The 17,813-nt window shown below is 43.2% G+C and overlaps 1 protein-coding gene across 1 annotated transcript in view; it reads right to left on the bottom strand.

The window, feature by feature from the left end:
• DNAH9 (dynein axonemal heavy chain 9) overlaps positions 1 to 17,813 on the bottom strand; it is a 298,166-nt gene that overhangs the window by 95,210 nt on the left and 185,143 nt on the right. The window contains exons 44-48 of the mRNA XM_057536174.1: positions 14,306 to 14,468; positions 12,396 to 12,519; positions 2,275 to 2,417; positions 1,734 to 1,895; positions 1,316 to 1,549 (exon numbers count right to left, since the gene is read on the bottom strand). Of these exons, the coding sequence (XP_057392157.1) occupies positions 1,316 to 1,549; positions 1,734 to 1,895; positions 2,275 to 2,417; positions 12,396 to 12,519; positions 14,306 to 14,468 (826 nt within the window). The remainder of the gene's footprint in view (positions 1 to 1,315; positions 1,550 to 1,733; positions 1,896 to 2,274; positions 2,418 to 12,395; positions 12,520 to 14,305; positions 14,469 to 17,813) is intronic.

Genomic DNA, 17,813 nt, shown 5'->3' on the forward strand with positions numbered 1-17,813 from the left:
ATGAGAGGCCGGCTCTGCGGCTGGTAAGCAGAGCGCAAAAAGGGGCCATTGAGGGACCAGCAATATTTGATGGGCATGAGCAGGGCAGAGAAGGCGCTAGAGTTGTCCCCAGCTCTCAAGGGAAGGATAGTAAATTAACTGAAATAGATTCGTTCCATTTGGAAGAGTAAGCAGGAAAACAAAACAAGGACAGGACAACAGGGGCCTTCTTCTGATGGCCAACCACTTAGGAACATTTGAGGGAATGCATGATATGAGACAGGATTTGTTTAAGAAATTAGATTCCAATGGCTCTTTGACAGATTACATTGTAAGACACAAGAAACAAAAGAAAATTGGTATAACCCTGCAACCATTTCTCCCAGCCATTCATCTCTTTGGGTTTTGATGATGAAAGGACTATGGGTTGGAGAGGAAAAGAAAGTAGAGGAAAAGGAAGAGGTGATAAACAGAAAGAGAGAAGAGGAGATTCAGGGGATTCCTGTATCAATGAGAGGAAGCGCCAAACTGCAGCTGGGGATGTGAACTTCCACTGGAGAACTCGGCTGGGCTCCCGGTGAGGCAGGAAAGACAGGGCCGGGCCTTAGGCAGAGGGCGATGTCACCTCCTTGTTTTGCTTTTTAATGAGGCCATGATGCATGGAGGAATGGCATCTAAAACGGAAACTGTAGCATCTGAACAAGAAACTCTGGCCATGAAAACCACAGAGCATGTGCAATAAAAATGCACAGGTTGCTGATGACTCTGTACGACCTTCCCCGTGTGGCGCTTGACAAGTAAGGTAGAATTTAAGGGAAAACAGCTCTCAGAGTGCACGTATCGTGGCCTCAGGAGGCGAATGGGCGGGACTGGGAGTTGACGCAACCTGGTGCCATCCAGGCCGCACCTCAACCCTCCCCCGGGGAATATTCCATCCCTAATCAAAAAGACCCCGCCCATTCAAAGGGCTAAAAATAGGATAAAAGGAGGATCAAAAAACCCAGTGGCGGGCCCCTCACTGTGAGGATGCCCGAACTCTTGAGTGTGTAGCTTTCACTTCCGCACTGAATAAACCGCTTCTTTGCTCTCTTTGCTCCTCAGTGTGTGTGTGTGTGTTTTCCTTTGTGTTTTGTGTTCCTCGCCCAAACTCTTTTGGATGAGTCCAACAAGAACGTGGACCTCCAATAAAGCTTTCTGGGTATCACCGGCACTGTTCTCTGGAGAACAGTGTGTGGTCTGCAGACCGTGACTGTGGTCCTCCAGTCCTCTGGAAAGGGGCCGCCCCCACTGCCTCCGAGCCCCCCGAAGGCAGGAGGACCGGAAGGACGTCGCTCACCTGGGCGGAGGTGCTGCGGAGCTTCAGCAGCCCGTTCTCCAGTCGCTCCATCTTGCACTTGAGCTCCCTTCCGTTCCTGCACAGCAGGCTCTGGTAGAGTCTGATGAACTCCAGGAATGATTTGGGGGTTGTGTAGTTGTAGCGCTGCTCATTGCTCAGATAGGACTGGGAGGTGTGGCTGACACTTGTGTGGACAAAAGCCATGAACTTGCTAATCGATGGCTTGACTGTGGGCTAGAATCAAAGGGCAGGAAATAAAGAGGTCATCTGGCCATGAAGACGGCAGGTGCCTGCCCACCCAGCTTGTTGCTTCACCACATGGAAAGCTGTGCTCCAACAACCTGGAGTTGCCGGATGTGGGGTTCCTTGTACCCAGAGGTGGAGAGGAGCTTGAGGGGTGTCTCCTTTGCCCTCTCACCTCAATGTCCTCCGTGTTCTGCAGGAAGCGGAAGCTGACGGACTCCAGGGCTTGCTGAGGCCACTCATGGAACCAGTCGATGGCTGTGCAGTTCACGATGGCGGGGAACTTCCTGCTGCGGACTCTCAGCTTGGTCCCCACCGGGGAGAAACAGAGAGTCACCTGAGAAGGCAGAAGGGTGGGGAGAACCAAGAAGGTATCCAAGATGTACTTACAGAGAGACAGACATGGCCTTGGATTCTTTATTTCCCAGGAAACTGGGAAGCATATCAACAGAGACAAAAATCTGTAAATGCTAGGCAGCCTTTCCAGCCAAGGGATTAGAAATGCTGGGACTTCAGGAGGCAAGAGGGAGGCCACTGCCCTTGAAGCACGTGAGAAGGGCATCCTTGCACAGGTGCTCAGGCTGAGAAGGGCCTTGCACCCTCACCACCCACTCCCAAGGCAATCAATAAGTACAGCTTATTGTGTCCAAAATATCCATAGAGGCTCCCATGGACCATCTCTGGTCCTGTCTACCCCAGGCAGCGAATCCTTGTACCTTCAGTTGTCGTCGGACCCGCTCTATAAAGAACTTCCAGCAGTTCTCTCTGTTGTCAACAAGACCTTGGCTCTTGACTTCGTTCCTCACATTGCTTATGATGTTTTCAACCTCATCATCAGAGTAGAGATCTGGGATCTCTCCTGGGAAGAATCGGAGCACAGATACTTAATTATTATTTTTTACCAGATTGGCAAAGTTCTGAAAGTTAGATAAACTAGTGCATTAATGAGGCAGTATATAATGGAAAAAAATCTTTAAAAATCTCAACTAAATATATAAAAATAAATATATGATGACCAATTAGAGTTTATCTTGGAAACGCAAGGATGGTTAAATATTAGAAAAATCTATGAGAATAATTCACTACATTAATGAATTAAAGAAGTAAAACGATATGACCATCAAAACAGTTGCACAAAATTTCTGAAAATTGAGTTTGAGATTTCTTTTAACCAGATCATAGGTATCTGTCGCAGACCCAAAGCAAACATCATATCTGTTTACCGGTGAAATACTAAAATATTCTCTTTTGAATTAAGAACAAGACAAGCATGACTGCTATTCATGTTTTCTATTCAACATTATACAGATGTCCTAGGCTAACAATTCAAGGAAAAGCAATGAAATTTATATGGATAGTTAAGGAAATAATAAAACTATTATCATCAAAATCTAATTTTCTAAATAGGAAATCTAAGAGAATATACACATAAACAATCAGAACTCGTAAGTGTGTTAAACAACAAGCTTGCTGGATACAAAATCAATATTGGAAATAAAATGGCACTTTTGTACTTCAGCAAAAAAAAAAAAAAAAAAGAGTTACTTTATTTAGAAGAGCAGTAAAAAAGTTATTTAGAATAACCAGTTGTTTAGAATACCAGCAAAAGGTATTTAGAATACCAGCAAAAACTATAAGACAGGAGTAATAAATATATAAAAAGATGTGCAAGATCTTGATGTAAAAACTATAACAGGGGCTTCCCTGGTGGCGCAGTGGTTGAGAGTCTGCCTGCCAATGCAGGGGACTCGGGTTCGGGCCCTGGTCTGGGAGGATCCCACATGCCGCGGAGCGACTGGGCCCGTGAGCCACAACTACTGAGCCTGTGCGTCTGGAGCCTGTGCTCCGCAACAAAGGAGGCCACGATAGTGAGAGGCCCGCGCACCGCGATGAAGAGTGGCCCCCGCTTGCCACAACTAGAGAGGGCCCTCTCACAGAGACGAAGACCCAACACAGCCATAAATAAAATAAATAAATAAATTTAAAAAAAAAAAACAAAAAAAAAAACAAAAAAAAACTATAACATATTACTGAAGGGCATAAATAAAACCCAAAATAAATGGAGAGAAATACTCTGCTCATGGGTGGACGACTCAGTATTACCAGTATCACAAAGATGCAGTTTCCCCCCAAAAAAATCAAATGGGTTTCATTATCAATCCTGACAATCATATTCTAAAATTTATATGGAAGAGCAAAGGGTAAAGAATGGCAATGATACTTGTGAAGAACGGGAAGAAGGGATTTGTTCTATCAGAAATCAAGTCTCCTTATAAAGCTATGTTAGTTAAAATAATGTGAAATTGGTACTTGGGTAAGTAAATAGAACAGTGAGTGAAACACCTAGAAACGGACCCAGATGTAAACAGGAAATTCATATTCAAAATCAGTATGCTAAAAAATGATGAACAAATCAATATGTGATGTTAGGATAATTCAGTACTAATATCAAAAAATAAAATTAGAATTCCATGCAAAAATACATTCCAGGTGGATTAAAGACATGAATATGAAACAGTAATATTTTATAGATAAAATACAAAAGATTATTTTTATGGTGTTGGATAGGACACAATTTCTGAAATAGAGCACAAAAAGCACAAAACATAAAAAGACTAAGTTTTGCAACATTTAAATGAAATCAGCATGACAAAATTCAGATACACACTTCAAAAAAGACATTTATGACCTACATGATGAACAAAGCGTTAGTATCCAGAATATACAAAGGACTCTTACACATCCATAAGAAAAAGAAAGAATCGAAGAGCAAAAGGGCAAACTATATAAAAAGGCAACTAACATAAGGTGAATAGCCAATAAACACATGAAAAGATGCTCCAATGTCACAAGTAAGAAGGGAAAGGACAAACGTGAGATTCCATTTTATATCCTTTGGCAAAAACTGGTATGTCAGATAAACCAAGTGTTGGTGAGGTTAGGAGGAAACAGGTACTCAAGCAGAGAATAAATCTGTACAACTACTCGGGAGGGCAATTGGCACTTTTTAGTAAACTTGAAATGCACATACCAGACAATTTAACAATCTACGTTTTGGGCACCTGTTGCAAAGCAACTCTGCTTGCACACATCAGATGTTTCTGTTTTGCAACATTGTTCATAATTGCATGGGTGTTTGTTTTATTGCTTTCTGTATCCCAACATGTTTTGTAAAGAAATATAGAAAAACATAAAGGAAAAAGTAAATGTGGGTGGTGAGAATGTGAAAACTGTGAGAGAGAGTCAGAAATTGAAAGAGGGGATAGAATAAAGCAAAATTCTGAATTAAGAACCAGTTGGTGGGCCCCTAGCTCACATGGAAGAGTTGGCCTTGGAAAGAAAGAATGAAGAAAACTGCAAAGAAATGCAGACAGACTGGGAGCTATAAAGGTAGTTGTGAGGCCGATAGTGAATGGCATTAAGTTTTCTCAAGGAGAGAAATGAGCTTAAGGGATGTAAGAATGAAGGAAGCACTGGTACAGTTAAATCTTGGAAACACTGGATAGGAGGTAAAGATGAATGTGGTTCACTCCAGGATATTCTGTGGCTATCAGAAAAGCTCTTTCCTATTTCCAGGACAAGGCTTTAGGTAGGTGTTGAAGCTACGTGGACCTGAAGTCATATACAAGCTCCCCTTTGAAGCTCCGCACACCCGCGTGCTTCTTCCTTCCTCCATAACCAACAAAGAAATGTTAGCATCGTAGAAATGTTAGAGCTGGAAGAAGCCACTGGAGCCACTAACAGTGTGTTGTTTCCTTGTGGACTTGGGTGAGGTCCTCCAAGGTGGGTGGTGTGGCAAATGGCCTCTAACTAATCTGAGTGATGGGAATTGTGATTCTTTTCACCACTGAAGCTGCTGCACTTCCTTGAACTACTGTATCTGGAGGAAACTCAACTTTCCAACAGATTTCTGGCCGTCATAGTCTGACAACACTAATCCAGCCAAGAGTTGGGTTAGAGTTTTATACTAATTAAACTTAATTGTTTAAATGGGAAAAATGAAAAAATGAATTATCATGAAAATGATCATTTACTTTCTTCCCTTAACTGGACAAACTTGATTTAATTTCCATTCATTAAGATATTTCATAGCATGCATACAAAATACCCAGTGCTATAAACTTGTCAAAATCAAGGTCTTACTAGTGGAAGAATCCATTTCAGCCTTATTTGATAAAAAATAGGGAGTCAGAGAAAACAGCTAGAAAAATGAAGTGATATTTAGCATGTGTTGGGAGTTAAGGAGTTCAGGGAAGTTTTAAAAAGAGAAATACTCAAATGGAGTTGATGTGAGCCATACTCATACTTCTGGGGCTGACTGCCTGCAGTGGTCTGAATTCCTTCCTCCTTTGCCCCTCTGATAATCTGCATTTTCTTACCTATAAATATGTTAGAGTCCTCCAGTGAGAACCTGAATTCCCTTTGGTCTTAGAATATTTGTAATAATAGAGTCTGCATTCTTCACCTTTCTATTTTTTGAAATATGTAGGATTTATGTCCTTTGAGGAGGCAAAGTATGATCTATAGGCTAAATCTGGCCCTCTGTCTCTGCCTGCAAGCGAAGCATGGTTTTTACAATTTTTAATGGTTGAAAAAATTAAAATAATACTATTTAATGACACGAAAATTACATGACATTCAAATTTTGTTGTTCATAAATAAAGTTTTACTGGTCACAGCTACACTCATTCATTTAGATACTGTCTATGGCTATTTGTCCAATACAATGACAGAGCTGAGTAGTTGTGACAGAGGCTGTATGGTCTGCAAAGCTGAAAATATTTACTTTCTGACCCTTTATAGAAAAAGTGTGCTCGCCCTAGTTTATATGATACCTTTAAGTGCCAAGATATTGAAAACACCCAGGCCTTTCAGAGCCTTTTTCCATGTTCTTAAGATGGGGGTATTTGTCACACACACAATTCCCAAGATCCCTTAAGAAGAAGATCACCAGATGGAATTGAGCACCTCTGAATTGGGAGCAAAGTTTGCATTTCCAGGTTTGTTCCTCCAATTTCTCCTGACAACATTCCTGTCACTTATTGTGCGATGTAGGTAGTCATGCTGAAAGCAGGAGACTGAACTGCCAGAGGGGATTTTGTGATGTGAACAGAGGCAGAGGCTACTTAAATATTTGAAGAGTTTCCTCTTGTGCTAAAGTTGGGAAGCCTATTTCTGCTGCCTAGTGCAGAAGGGCTTCCTGTGGTCCTTAACATGTCCTGATATTTTGCAAGTCAGACTCATCATCACCTTCTCTGTGTGGTCTGGGGCTCTCAGAGGCCACACTGCTTTCAGATAATTTAAGATGGTTTGGTTAGTTGGAGCTTGGTAATAAAAAAGGCAAAGCTGAGGGTTATTCTCTGTGAACCAGTTAGCGTCACAATGGCTTAAGGGCTTTGATCCCACCCAGGAATAACATTTTTCAGAAACATTTCCCTGGTCTCAAGGGAGAAAAAACAGGGAGTGTGGTGACTATCTCAGGACCCCTGGCCCTCTCTCTGCATGGCTGGAAACTTTCTCAAAGCACGTGTTCAACAGTAATATCTAATATGTAAGATGACACATCATTCTCATGATATGACACACCTTGGTTCAACGAGTACCTCTTGAATGCTAATTATGGGCCAGGAGATGTGTTCAGTGCTGACAATGTAAATGGTGAAAATAACACAGTCTTTACAGAGGGTTATAATTATATCAGTGTTGTTTTATTTCCTAAGCTGGGCAGTAGGTATTTAATCCTTATCTTTTGTATCTCTGGATTATTTCATAACAAAAAATGAACCAACAACAGACAACACAGTCTCTGCCTTTCATAAGTTTACAATGTCGTTTCAGTACAATGGTGGTGTGTGCAGCCACTGAATGTTAGAGAAACACAGAGGGATGTTTCTCATTCCTCGTGGTGACAGTGGATTAGTGAAGATTTCCCAGAGAGATAACATCCAAGATAAGTCTTGTACTACGGGTAGAAGTTAATCCAGATAAAGAAGGAGAAGGGCATGAGGTTCAAAAGGAACAGTGTGAGTCAGTAAGGATGTCAGGAGGCAGTACAGTGTGTTATTTCAAGGAGGTGGGAATTACTAGATCATAATGGGGAGGTAAGCTAGTAAGAAAGGAAGGAAGCAGGTCAAAGGCAGCTGGTTTTTTGTTTTTTGTTTTGTTTTTTCTGTATAAAACAGCTTATCGTGCATTCAGTTAGGAACTGATGAAGGAATTATAGTTGGATAGACCTTTTTGGAAGCAGGGAGGAGAATGGATGGGGGTGGGCCTCCCTGAGAGGTAGGGAGGTGAGTTAAGAAGTGTCTGCAATGTAAGCTTTTATATGTAGAATGGATAAACACATAGCACAGAGAACTATATTCAATACCCTATGATAAACCATAATGGAAAAGAATATATATAAAAAAGAATATATATAACTGGATCACTTTGCTGTATAGCAGTAATTAACACAACATTGTAAATCAACTATACTTCAATAAAATAAAGAAAAAGAAGTGTCTGCATTTGTTGAAGCAAAAGATGAAAAGATCAGTGGTAGTCATGACAGAGAAGAACGGATTCAGAAATAGTTAGGGGGTAAAATTGGTGGCAACTGATTATCTCTTGGACATAGGTGGTGAGGGAGAGGTTAGTAATGTAGGAGAATGCACAGAGACATAGTCTCAAGTAACTTGTATGAGAATTTAGTACCACATGAAGAAAAGAAAAGCTGTTACTCAAGCATCTTTTTGCATTACGCTCTGGGCACTTCTGTGTGGCAGCTGGAAGCAATCAGGTGCTGGTTTAGATTTCCATGGTTTATAGTTTGGGGACGCATCTGGTAAACAGATCCCGAGACCACAAAGTATGCTTAGGAGATCTGAGGCATGCTTGATGGCTTCTCTTTTGTCATCTTTGCCATCTTTGCCACTTCTCTTTTGCCACTTTGTCTTTTTTCCTTTCAGGGAAACTGGGTCAGAATATAACCTGTGTAAAGCATAGATGGCCTATCAGGAAATCCAGTTCTAGATGCTCATGGGAGGAGAACAATCCAATGCCAAGACTGCTACAAATATTTCCAGACTCCACATTCTCATGTGATGTGTACAGATCACTAACATGTCAATCCTGCATCTAATCCTAAAGCACCTGGAAGATGAGAGGATCTTTTCGTGTTTTACATTCCAAGAGGAGATTTGGCCCAGATGTAATAAGGACAGTCTGTTTCAGAGATGGAGAGGCATATGGCTTTACAAGAGAGGGGACTCAACTGGTTATCAGCTCTTCCAGTAGACCACATAGAGGCTACTGATTGGAACATGCAAGCTTAATAAATGGTTCTGAAGGTACAAATAGATGCAAAGTGATCTAGTCTGAGCCAGGGAAGAGAAATGTTAATTTTGGAGTGAACAATTAAGCCTTTTGAAAAGCAAAAAGGAAATCCCAACATAAGATCCCAAAGTAAAATGAAGTATGAAATCTGGCAGAGTAAGGAGAGGAAAAGACACCACACTTGGAGCAGACTAGGTCTTCTTAGCTGGGACTGCAGTAAAATGGGCTTTCTGGAATGCTGGAAACCTGGAGGCAGGTGTGCTGTACCAAAAAACCAGGAAAGGATTCTATTTTCTCCCTTTAGATTAGGATGGGCCCGTGCTGATGCTGAGTTTGGTTGAAGGAGGACCAAGGGAGAACAAATGTTGTGAGAGTTTTTTAAATACCTGCTTTTGATGGCCAGTGTACATTCTTCAGGAATTATTATACAGGGCAACAAGGACATAGCAAGAATTGAACTTTTTGGACTCAGCAAGGGCCAACATTTCATGCATAGTTTCACCAGAAGCTTCATGAGCCCCATTAAGGACTCTGGTAGCCAAAGAAAGTGACTGAAAGATAGGCTTCATTCACTCTGATTTAGGTGGCCACCCTGCTTCTTATACAATTATGTGGCTTTTGCTAATTGAATCAGAAACTTGATTTAATTTTTTAACTTTGAGTGGAGGATTTCTTACTGTCAGCCTGCAACCAATCTGAGATGCAGGTGGCATCATGATGGGTTCTGAAATGTTTGGGTGGTGTCAGAGGTGGGATTTATGTGCTGAATTACCAATACAGTTTGATTCTGGAAATGGTGTCAGGAAACCAAGGGATGAAACAATGAGCTAAAGAAGTGTGGGAGGAAAGCAGATAGCCTATGGCATGAGATCATGAGGTCACTGAAGAAGGTGTTTTGGGGGAGTGTTGAATCAGTGGAATTCGCTCACTGTACCTTATCTTCAACCTAATAGGTTTTGTAGATAACTAGAGAGGGATGAGCTAATGACAAGGTAGCCCAATGTATAGTTTCCTAGTCTCTACTGTGCTATCCAAGAATGCAGTGATGGCACAACCCCATACAACTGAAAAACTAAGTGGATGAGGAGACTCTGAGGAATCTGTGTAGCTCGGCCTGCACTGGCAGTCAGTTAATTTCTAGCCAGAAGTTATCTGACAGGGAAAATTAGAACTCAGATATGCTCAATTCTCCCTGTCAAAATGGTTAAGATTAAAGGGATGAAGATTAGAAAAGTATTACTTTTAATTGTAGCTCCATTTTAACATGTGTGTGTAAATCCTGTTTTTGTATAGAAGCCTTAAAAATGTGAGTTTGGGGCTTCCCTGGTGGCGCAGTGGTTGAGAGTCTGCCTGCCAATGCAGGGGACACGGGTTCAAGCCCTGGTCTGGGAAGATCCCACATGCCGTGGGGCAACTAAGCCCGTGAGCCACAACTACTGAGCCTGCGCGTCTGGAGCCTGTGCTCCGCAACAAGAGAGGCCGCGACAGTGAGAGGCCCGCGCACCGCGATGAAGAGTGGACCCCGCTCGCTGGAACTGGAGAAAGCCCTCGCACAGAAACGAAGACCCAACACACCCAAAACGAAATAAATTAATTAATTAAAAAAAAAAAACCTTTAAAAAAAAAAAATGTGAGTTTGAAATTCCATGACCTTGGAGCACACTGATTGCATTAAGTTTTCACTGGGCAGGGCTTCAGAAATTCCTTTGAACTTGAAACAAGTTGTTTTCTAAATGAAAAATTAAAAATACTTAATTGAGGAATAAAATTTCAATTGGTAAAAGTGTAACGTCGTTTGTGTCTCAGACATTATTATAGGAGAAGGTGACCTGGCTGGATTGGAGCCAAATGAGATACAGGGTGAGGCTGGCAATATGCCTGGCACCTCCAAAGCTATGTCTTTGGAAGCACAATTTTACCTTTTTTGATTGTTTTAGAAATTAGACTTTAGGGCGCAGCTTCAAGGTGGGAGGACAGTTGCACCCGTCTCTCATTATTTGGTAAAATAACAAAAGGTGAGGCAGTGCTGTAGGTGAAATACTGTTGTAGAAGGTGGTGGGATGTTAAAAAGACAGTATTTAAGGAAGGGACAATTTGTTGGATTGGAGGAGAAAACGTATAAGAGTTAGTAGGCAAATTCCTGGATATAAAACTAACTTAAATAGGGCAGGTTGGGAAAGGAACGAGAGTGTGGGATCAGTGTTGTGGCTGGAGCCATCAGTCCCAACCTGATGGGACTCTGGTCCTCGTCAGCAGGAAGTCGAAGGTTGCTTACAGAGCCTGCTGGTGCATGGTCTGGACCAAAGACCAGCGGCTCGTCATGGAAGTGATAGTAAAATGGCCTGGGGTACAAGGGCACAAAATTTGAAGCAGTCAACGATTCTGAAGCAGTAAAGTTCCTAGAGATTGCATGGAAAGAGCCATCCTGAAATATATTATATATGACATGGAATGCACTTTGGACAAGTATATTGTGATCATGGTCCTTTGACTTCATAAACTAAAGAGTATTTAGTCAGAGAGCCAGGAGGTCAACTGTAGAGAAACAGGCTTTCTGAAATGCTGGAAATCTGGAAGCAGAAATTTTGTTCAGAACATCTGTGCACTGACTATTTTATTAGCCCAGATAAGAGGTGGTTTTATAGATGCTAAATTTGGGTTAAGAGTCAGGAAATCATATTCTCTTAATTAATATAAATATAAATATATATACACCCCGAATTTCTGAAAATGCATAATTTTTATACTATACTGTTTTATCTTCTTGGGTATATATACATATATATATATCTTGTGTATGTTTATGTATATTTATATATACATATATGTATATACATATATGTGTATACGTAAACTTTTTTTTCTAGAACAGTTGGCAGAAGTCCCGAATCCCTAGAAAAATAAGGGCAGCAAAGTATCAAGAACTGAACTTTCCACTGAAGTCCTATCTTGCACTGATAGTGTCATAGGGAAGTTGAGACGGCCTTTGTTGAGTTCTTTGTAATCTAAGAAAACCATCCTCCATCTGTTCCTGCTTCTACTTTGCTTCCATAAAGTTCTGAATCCTTGATTAATTAAATTGGCAACCTAACCCTGCCCTCTTCGGTAAGTTTTGTGTGTGCATGTACTCTGTGTGTGTATCTTGCTGCTAATACCTTACCTCCCTGAAATACTGAACACATTCCAGTTTCTCTCTGTCTTGGGTGTGGGGAGGGAACAGCACCTTCTCTCTGGACTCAGCAGATCTGCAGGCCCTAACCTACTTTCCTCCTATTATCATATCTAGTCCCAATAAGAAAGCCGTAAGACTACTGTCTGTTTTGCATGTAAGGAGAATAAAAGACAGCAGGCCCAGCAGCAATCCTAGAAGGACCTTGATGAACCAGTTCTCCGCTGTGTCAGTTTTCTCCCTCATTTCTATGACCTCACTCTTCTGACCTTGAACAAAATCTCCACCTTGGAATGACTCCAACTCCAGCAGGAATTTGTCAGAGACATTCAAGTGCAAAGAGTCTCTTACCCGATGCCAAGAGGTCATTAATGAGCACAAGGAACTTCTCATCCGCTACTTGGGCATCTGTCATGAGAAACACGGTGCTGAGATTCTTTACCCCGGCTTTCAGGCACAAGCTGGCCAGGTCCGCCTGCAGAAACAACGTCAGAGATCTCTGAGAAGAGGGCTTTCTTGATAAGAGACCAGCAACGGGAGGGAGGGAGGAGTGCTATCTTGCACTCACAGGCCGGAAAATATGCCTCGTTCCCAGGCCTCGATCCCAATAGAGGTGGGCAAGTAGAATAAATAATGATGATCTCTAATTCATACAACCACTGTGGCTCCTGAATTAGCTTCTAGAGCTCCTGCTTTGTGCAAACAGGTAACAGCTTTCCAAAGGACAGAGATGGTCCCCTGTTCATCTGTGTTACTTATATCATCATACAAATGAATGACTTGCCCCAGGAGGCAAGTGATTGCTCTTGGTCCTGACAGAAGAGTCATGTACTTGGGCCTCCTGGCCTGAGGGATGAATATATCATATAGTGGCAGAGTCTTATGTTCTTATGGCTAGCTCCAGCAAAGACTTTTGCTGTTAAAAAATATATTGGGGAACGTACACACACACACTCACACATACGCACACACAATCATTTGGTAGGAAATTACATCCATTCAAAACTATAGGTAGATGAAGTCTGGGGCTAGGATGCCAGGCCCTGAATTTTTCCAGCTTGGTCACTCTTGGTTCCTTTGATGCATCCCTTTCCCAAAGCTCAGCCACTGGTCCGTAATCTTAGTCATCTCTCTCTCACACGACCCAAAGCTCATTCTCTATCAGCCTCATACATTTCCTTACAGCAGGGCTTCCTTTGTGTCGAAATAATTCCCCTTTGACGTTAATAAACTTCCTTTTAGATCAGTGGTTCTCAACCAACGCATTTACAGAATCACCTAAGACAGTGTTTCCCAGCTCTCCTTAGAATCACCTGGGGTTACTTTCAACTGTCCTGATGCCCAGGCCAATCCCCAGAACAGTTAAGTCGGGATTTCTGGAGGGTGGGATGCAGGCGTCACTATTATTTGAAGGGGATTGCAATATATGGCCAAGGTTGAGAGCCAGTGTCTTAGATCATTCTGTAAATGCATGATTCTCATGAGCACTATCTTGTCTTTTCTTTTTTGGAAGCACTAAAGATTGACCTGATGTGAAGCCGGAGTTTGACCTTAGATTCAGCCAATTGCAAGAGGCTGAGCTGTGGTTTCAGAGCAGCAGTGAGCGCCACCAGCTGAGAGATTATGAAGTCGGGTGGGCAGGTCTGGCTCCGAGCAGGCTGGAATTCTCCCAGGGACAGTAAGAGCAGCATCCTGATGGAAATGACCTCATGACTCCCTACTGGGCCTCTATTGTTGGCCACGGATCAAAACAGGGGGCTGGACAAAGTGACCTCTGAGGGTCGTATTTAATGCCTTTCTCCACTTTCAGGGCGTGCACTGTGGCTCCTAAGTGCCTTATGTCTCCAACCAGGCAATGTCACTGAAGGTCCCAGTGGCTGGTGGTTACTGAACCCATCCTTTAAAATATTCAATTCTTATAAAACTTGGGCAAACTGTCAGTATTCCTTCCGTCTGCTAGGGCTGCTGGAGAGCTGTGTGCTGAATGTGATGTAGATGTGCTTCCGATTTGGGTGAGAGCTGAGGCTCTACAGATGCTCCTAAAGCAGCTGAGGTCTCCCAGATGCAGACCTTGGGAGGGTCGGTGTTCTCAGGGTCTAAGCACCTCCAGTCACCAGCCCAGAGTCTAAGAAGAAGGTGGACAGATGATTAAGGGGAGATTCTGGGCGAGGGAGCTGAAGAGCTAATGCAGGGTGACAGGGAGTCGTGGGCAGTTGCGGAGAGACTGAGCCTCCCCCCCAGGCAGCTGCCTGGCCCCCTACCTTGAAGTCAGGAATCTGGTAGCCTCTCCGCAGCGTGATCTGGAATACATCCATGCAGCTGATGAAAGCCGCGAGCCTTGTCAGACTCTGCTTGCCGCTGCCCCCTACGCCGACCAGCAGAGCGTTTCCCCGCGGGCACTCCAAGATGCGATTGATGTGGCAGCTGAGCGAGGGAAGCAGAGGCACAGGGCTTTGATCAGACTTCCCTCCGTGAGGAGCAGGCGTGATGGTCCGGGTGAGGACTGGAGCCCTCCTTGCAGGCACATCCTGGGCTGAGCTTGGGAAGAGGGAGCTAAATTGCCCCCAAACCTGGCCTCACCTCTTGCCTGAGTGGACTGAGGTCGCCCTGCTCTGCTTTAAGCCAAAGCCTCTGGTGAAGCAGTGGTGGTGGAGGAAGAGCCCAGGGCAGCCAGGCAGGATTGGAGGGCATGTGTGATGGTGACGGGAGGGACCTGGGTTTACACGTCTAATTATGGCCACAGGATAAGCTCCTAGTAAGACACTTTTCACGACTTTTGATAAATACTGAAAACCTGGCCCCCAGAATGGTGGCATCAATTTCTTCTTAGGTAGAAGTCATCAAAAATTGACTCTATTATATTGGAGGGTGAGAATATGTTAGACTGTGCTAGTCGAATTTGAAAGTTAAGCCAGTGTATTTGGGGATAACATAACCAGTGATGAAGCCACTGTGGAGGGCTTGTATGTCACTAAATTTATGTAGTGACATTTTATTCCCCTAAATACTCAGAAGGTATTTACTGACTACTTTTAGCTCTCTTTGTGATTTTACTTTTTCGTTTATAATTATTTAGTTGTGATACTCTGTCTTGTACCAGACAGGTGTACACTTCTCTTGCTCCCTTATTAAACCATGGTTTCTAGACATCTGAAGAGTGTGTATATGCAGCTTGTTTTCTCTGTAGTGCTAGCACATTAAAGGCATTCAAGAAATTTTTGTTAAATGTAAGCAGGACACCCGAGACCTGATACTCAGCATCACACTTGAGGTGAGGTAGGTGCAAGGAATCATCTGCTTTGTGTCTACATGAGATGGTGCCTAGCTACAATGATAAAAGGAGAAAATATGGTGCTAAGATATCCAGGCCCTCTCTTCAGATTCAAAAAAAGAGGGGGCAGGAATGAATTACTGAGGAGAGAGGCAGGCATGGGGGAGGAGAAGTCCAAGGAGGTTCTGCGGGCTGCCCAACACCCAGCTCTATTCTGGAAGGCCTGAACTCAGCTTAGCGTGGTCCATGCTATTCAATATCTAAATGGAAATGCATCATTAGTGCTGAAGTTTCCAAAGAAGGGATGGTTAAGTCTGCAACTGTCAGCATTGGATTCCAGCTGGGGATTCATTAACAACCTCTGACGAGGGCAAAGGACTCTGCATTTAAATTACAAAATCTAAAAAGAAGATCAATATTCTAAAGGATTCCTGGGCCAGAAAACCAAGGCAGTCTGAGTTAAGCCACTTACTGAGTTTCTGGGAGATCAAAAACAAAAGCTGAAAATGTACCACAGCACAGCTGGAGGAAGCTGGCTTACTGAAGACTAAACACACACACACACACACGCACGCACGCGCGCGCGCACACGAGAACCAATAAGATGCACAAAAGAAGGGGCACAAGAGAAGTACATCTGAAGTTCCTTTTTTTGTTAATAAACGTGAAGTGATTCTAAGAGAAAAAAGAGGAGGCAGAAAAACACAGGTGGGAATGAAAAAAACAAAGAAAAAGGGGGACGGAGATTATGCCAAAAGCAGGGGGAAAGATCTAGTGTGAAGCTTTCAGAAAAAGCAGAACGAGAATGTGCTGAAATGGTGAAGGAAGTCAGTAGGAGAGCAAGCGGTGCTTTTGGGGAAAGAAAACAACAGCGGAAAGACGAACACCGTGAACCGCTTAGTACGTGCGAAGCACTGGTCCTGCGGCATTCTCATCATCCTCACTTCCCGGAGGAGGAAACTGAGGCTTGGGGAGGTTGTGTCCTTCGCAGAGCACCACCGCCAGTTACTGGCAGAAGGAGGATGTGAACTTGGGCTTGGCCCTTGGGGCTCCGGGGAGAGCACGTACAGACTCGTCGGGCACCGTGCGGAGTGGCGCCGACAGCTTAGTCACCTGTGCTTCTCACTGGGCTGTTGGGCATTCCGTTTTCTGGAATAGGAGGGGAACGCTTCTGTTTTCTCTGCGGGTAGAAGCAACAAAGAGGATCACGGAGCCCCCAGGAGGGGAGGGAAGGGCAGTGCAAGAAGGAAGTCATGGGACATTGATATTTTAAAACAAACGTACAGGAAATTGTACATCCAGATACATTTTATTCTTCCAAACTGTCCCCCTCAAGGCAGTTCATTATTCCAGTTATTTTGCCATTGCTAATGCAGCTCAGGTTTCTCTTTGGAAACTATCTTCAGAGTCTGGTTAGGAACCTCAGGAGAAAAGCCAGTTTTCATAGTCTTATTTTTTCCCTAAGAACAATATTAGCCAGTTTGATCACCCATGCTGGAAACCACATTGACTGAATCACTTGCTATTCTCCCAAATTACATTTACCCTGAAAAGACAAAGATTTTCTTCAATTCCAAGACTATGACACAGGCTCTGGTAGCTCTTAGAGAGGAGGGAAAATACTCCCTGAAGTTTCACCAGATTAGTGAACAAACACCCTAAAACGCTTATTACTGACCATCTACCATGCACCAGACGCTGTCCAAGGTACTGGGGATTCAGCAGTGAGCAAGAGAGTCTGCGTGTTCAAGGAGCTTACACTGGATTAGGGGAATGTATGAAGCATTGTAGTGTGATGGTCCTGAGCAGACACTCTGCGTGAGTGCAGGCTTTGGCTTACCTCTTCCTGGGGTGTGTACGATGCTGGGCAACTTCCCTCATCTCTCCGGGTATCAGTTCCCTTATTTATAACATAGGGATAATAGTAGACCTGACTCTCTTCAAGGTGTTTGTGAAGCCCGAGAGAATTGATGCAGGCAGAACACTGTGCAACAGCCCGTGGTGAGCTGTGTTCAGTGCGGGTCTCACATGTCAGATCCAATGCTGCCTCCTCGGTGAAGCCTCCCTCGCCACCCTATTTACAACTGCACTTACCTCCCAGGACTCTCTATCCCTTTTACCTTTCTGTTTTCCTCTGTATCATTTATCCTATATGATGTGCTAAGAAATTTTACTGAGTACCAGCTATGTTCCAGACACTGTCCTAGGTATTGGGGATCTAGCAGTGAATAAGACAAAGATCCCTACACTCATACTAAGACCATCTAATCAATAAATAGGTGTTGGATGGATGGACGGATGGCTGTAAACAAATTAATAGAGTGATTAATCATGACAAATGTAGCAGGGGAGTCAAATAATATAAGGTAAGGACCCAGCAGTGACAACCGACTTTAGCCAGAGGTTGGTCTGTGGTGACTTTGATAAGAGCTTCTTTGTTCAAGTGGTAAGAAATGGACCAAGGAACAGATGAGAAGCAAGAAAGTATTAAAAGTAAA

This window comes from Balaenoptera acutorostrata, chromosome 20 (assembly GCF_949987535.1).
Source record: "Balaenoptera acutorostrata chromosome 20, mBalAcu1.1, whole genome shotgun sequence".
NCBI lineage: Eukaryota > Metazoa > Chordata > Mammalia > Artiodactyla > Balaenopteridae > Balaenoptera > Balaenoptera acutorostrata.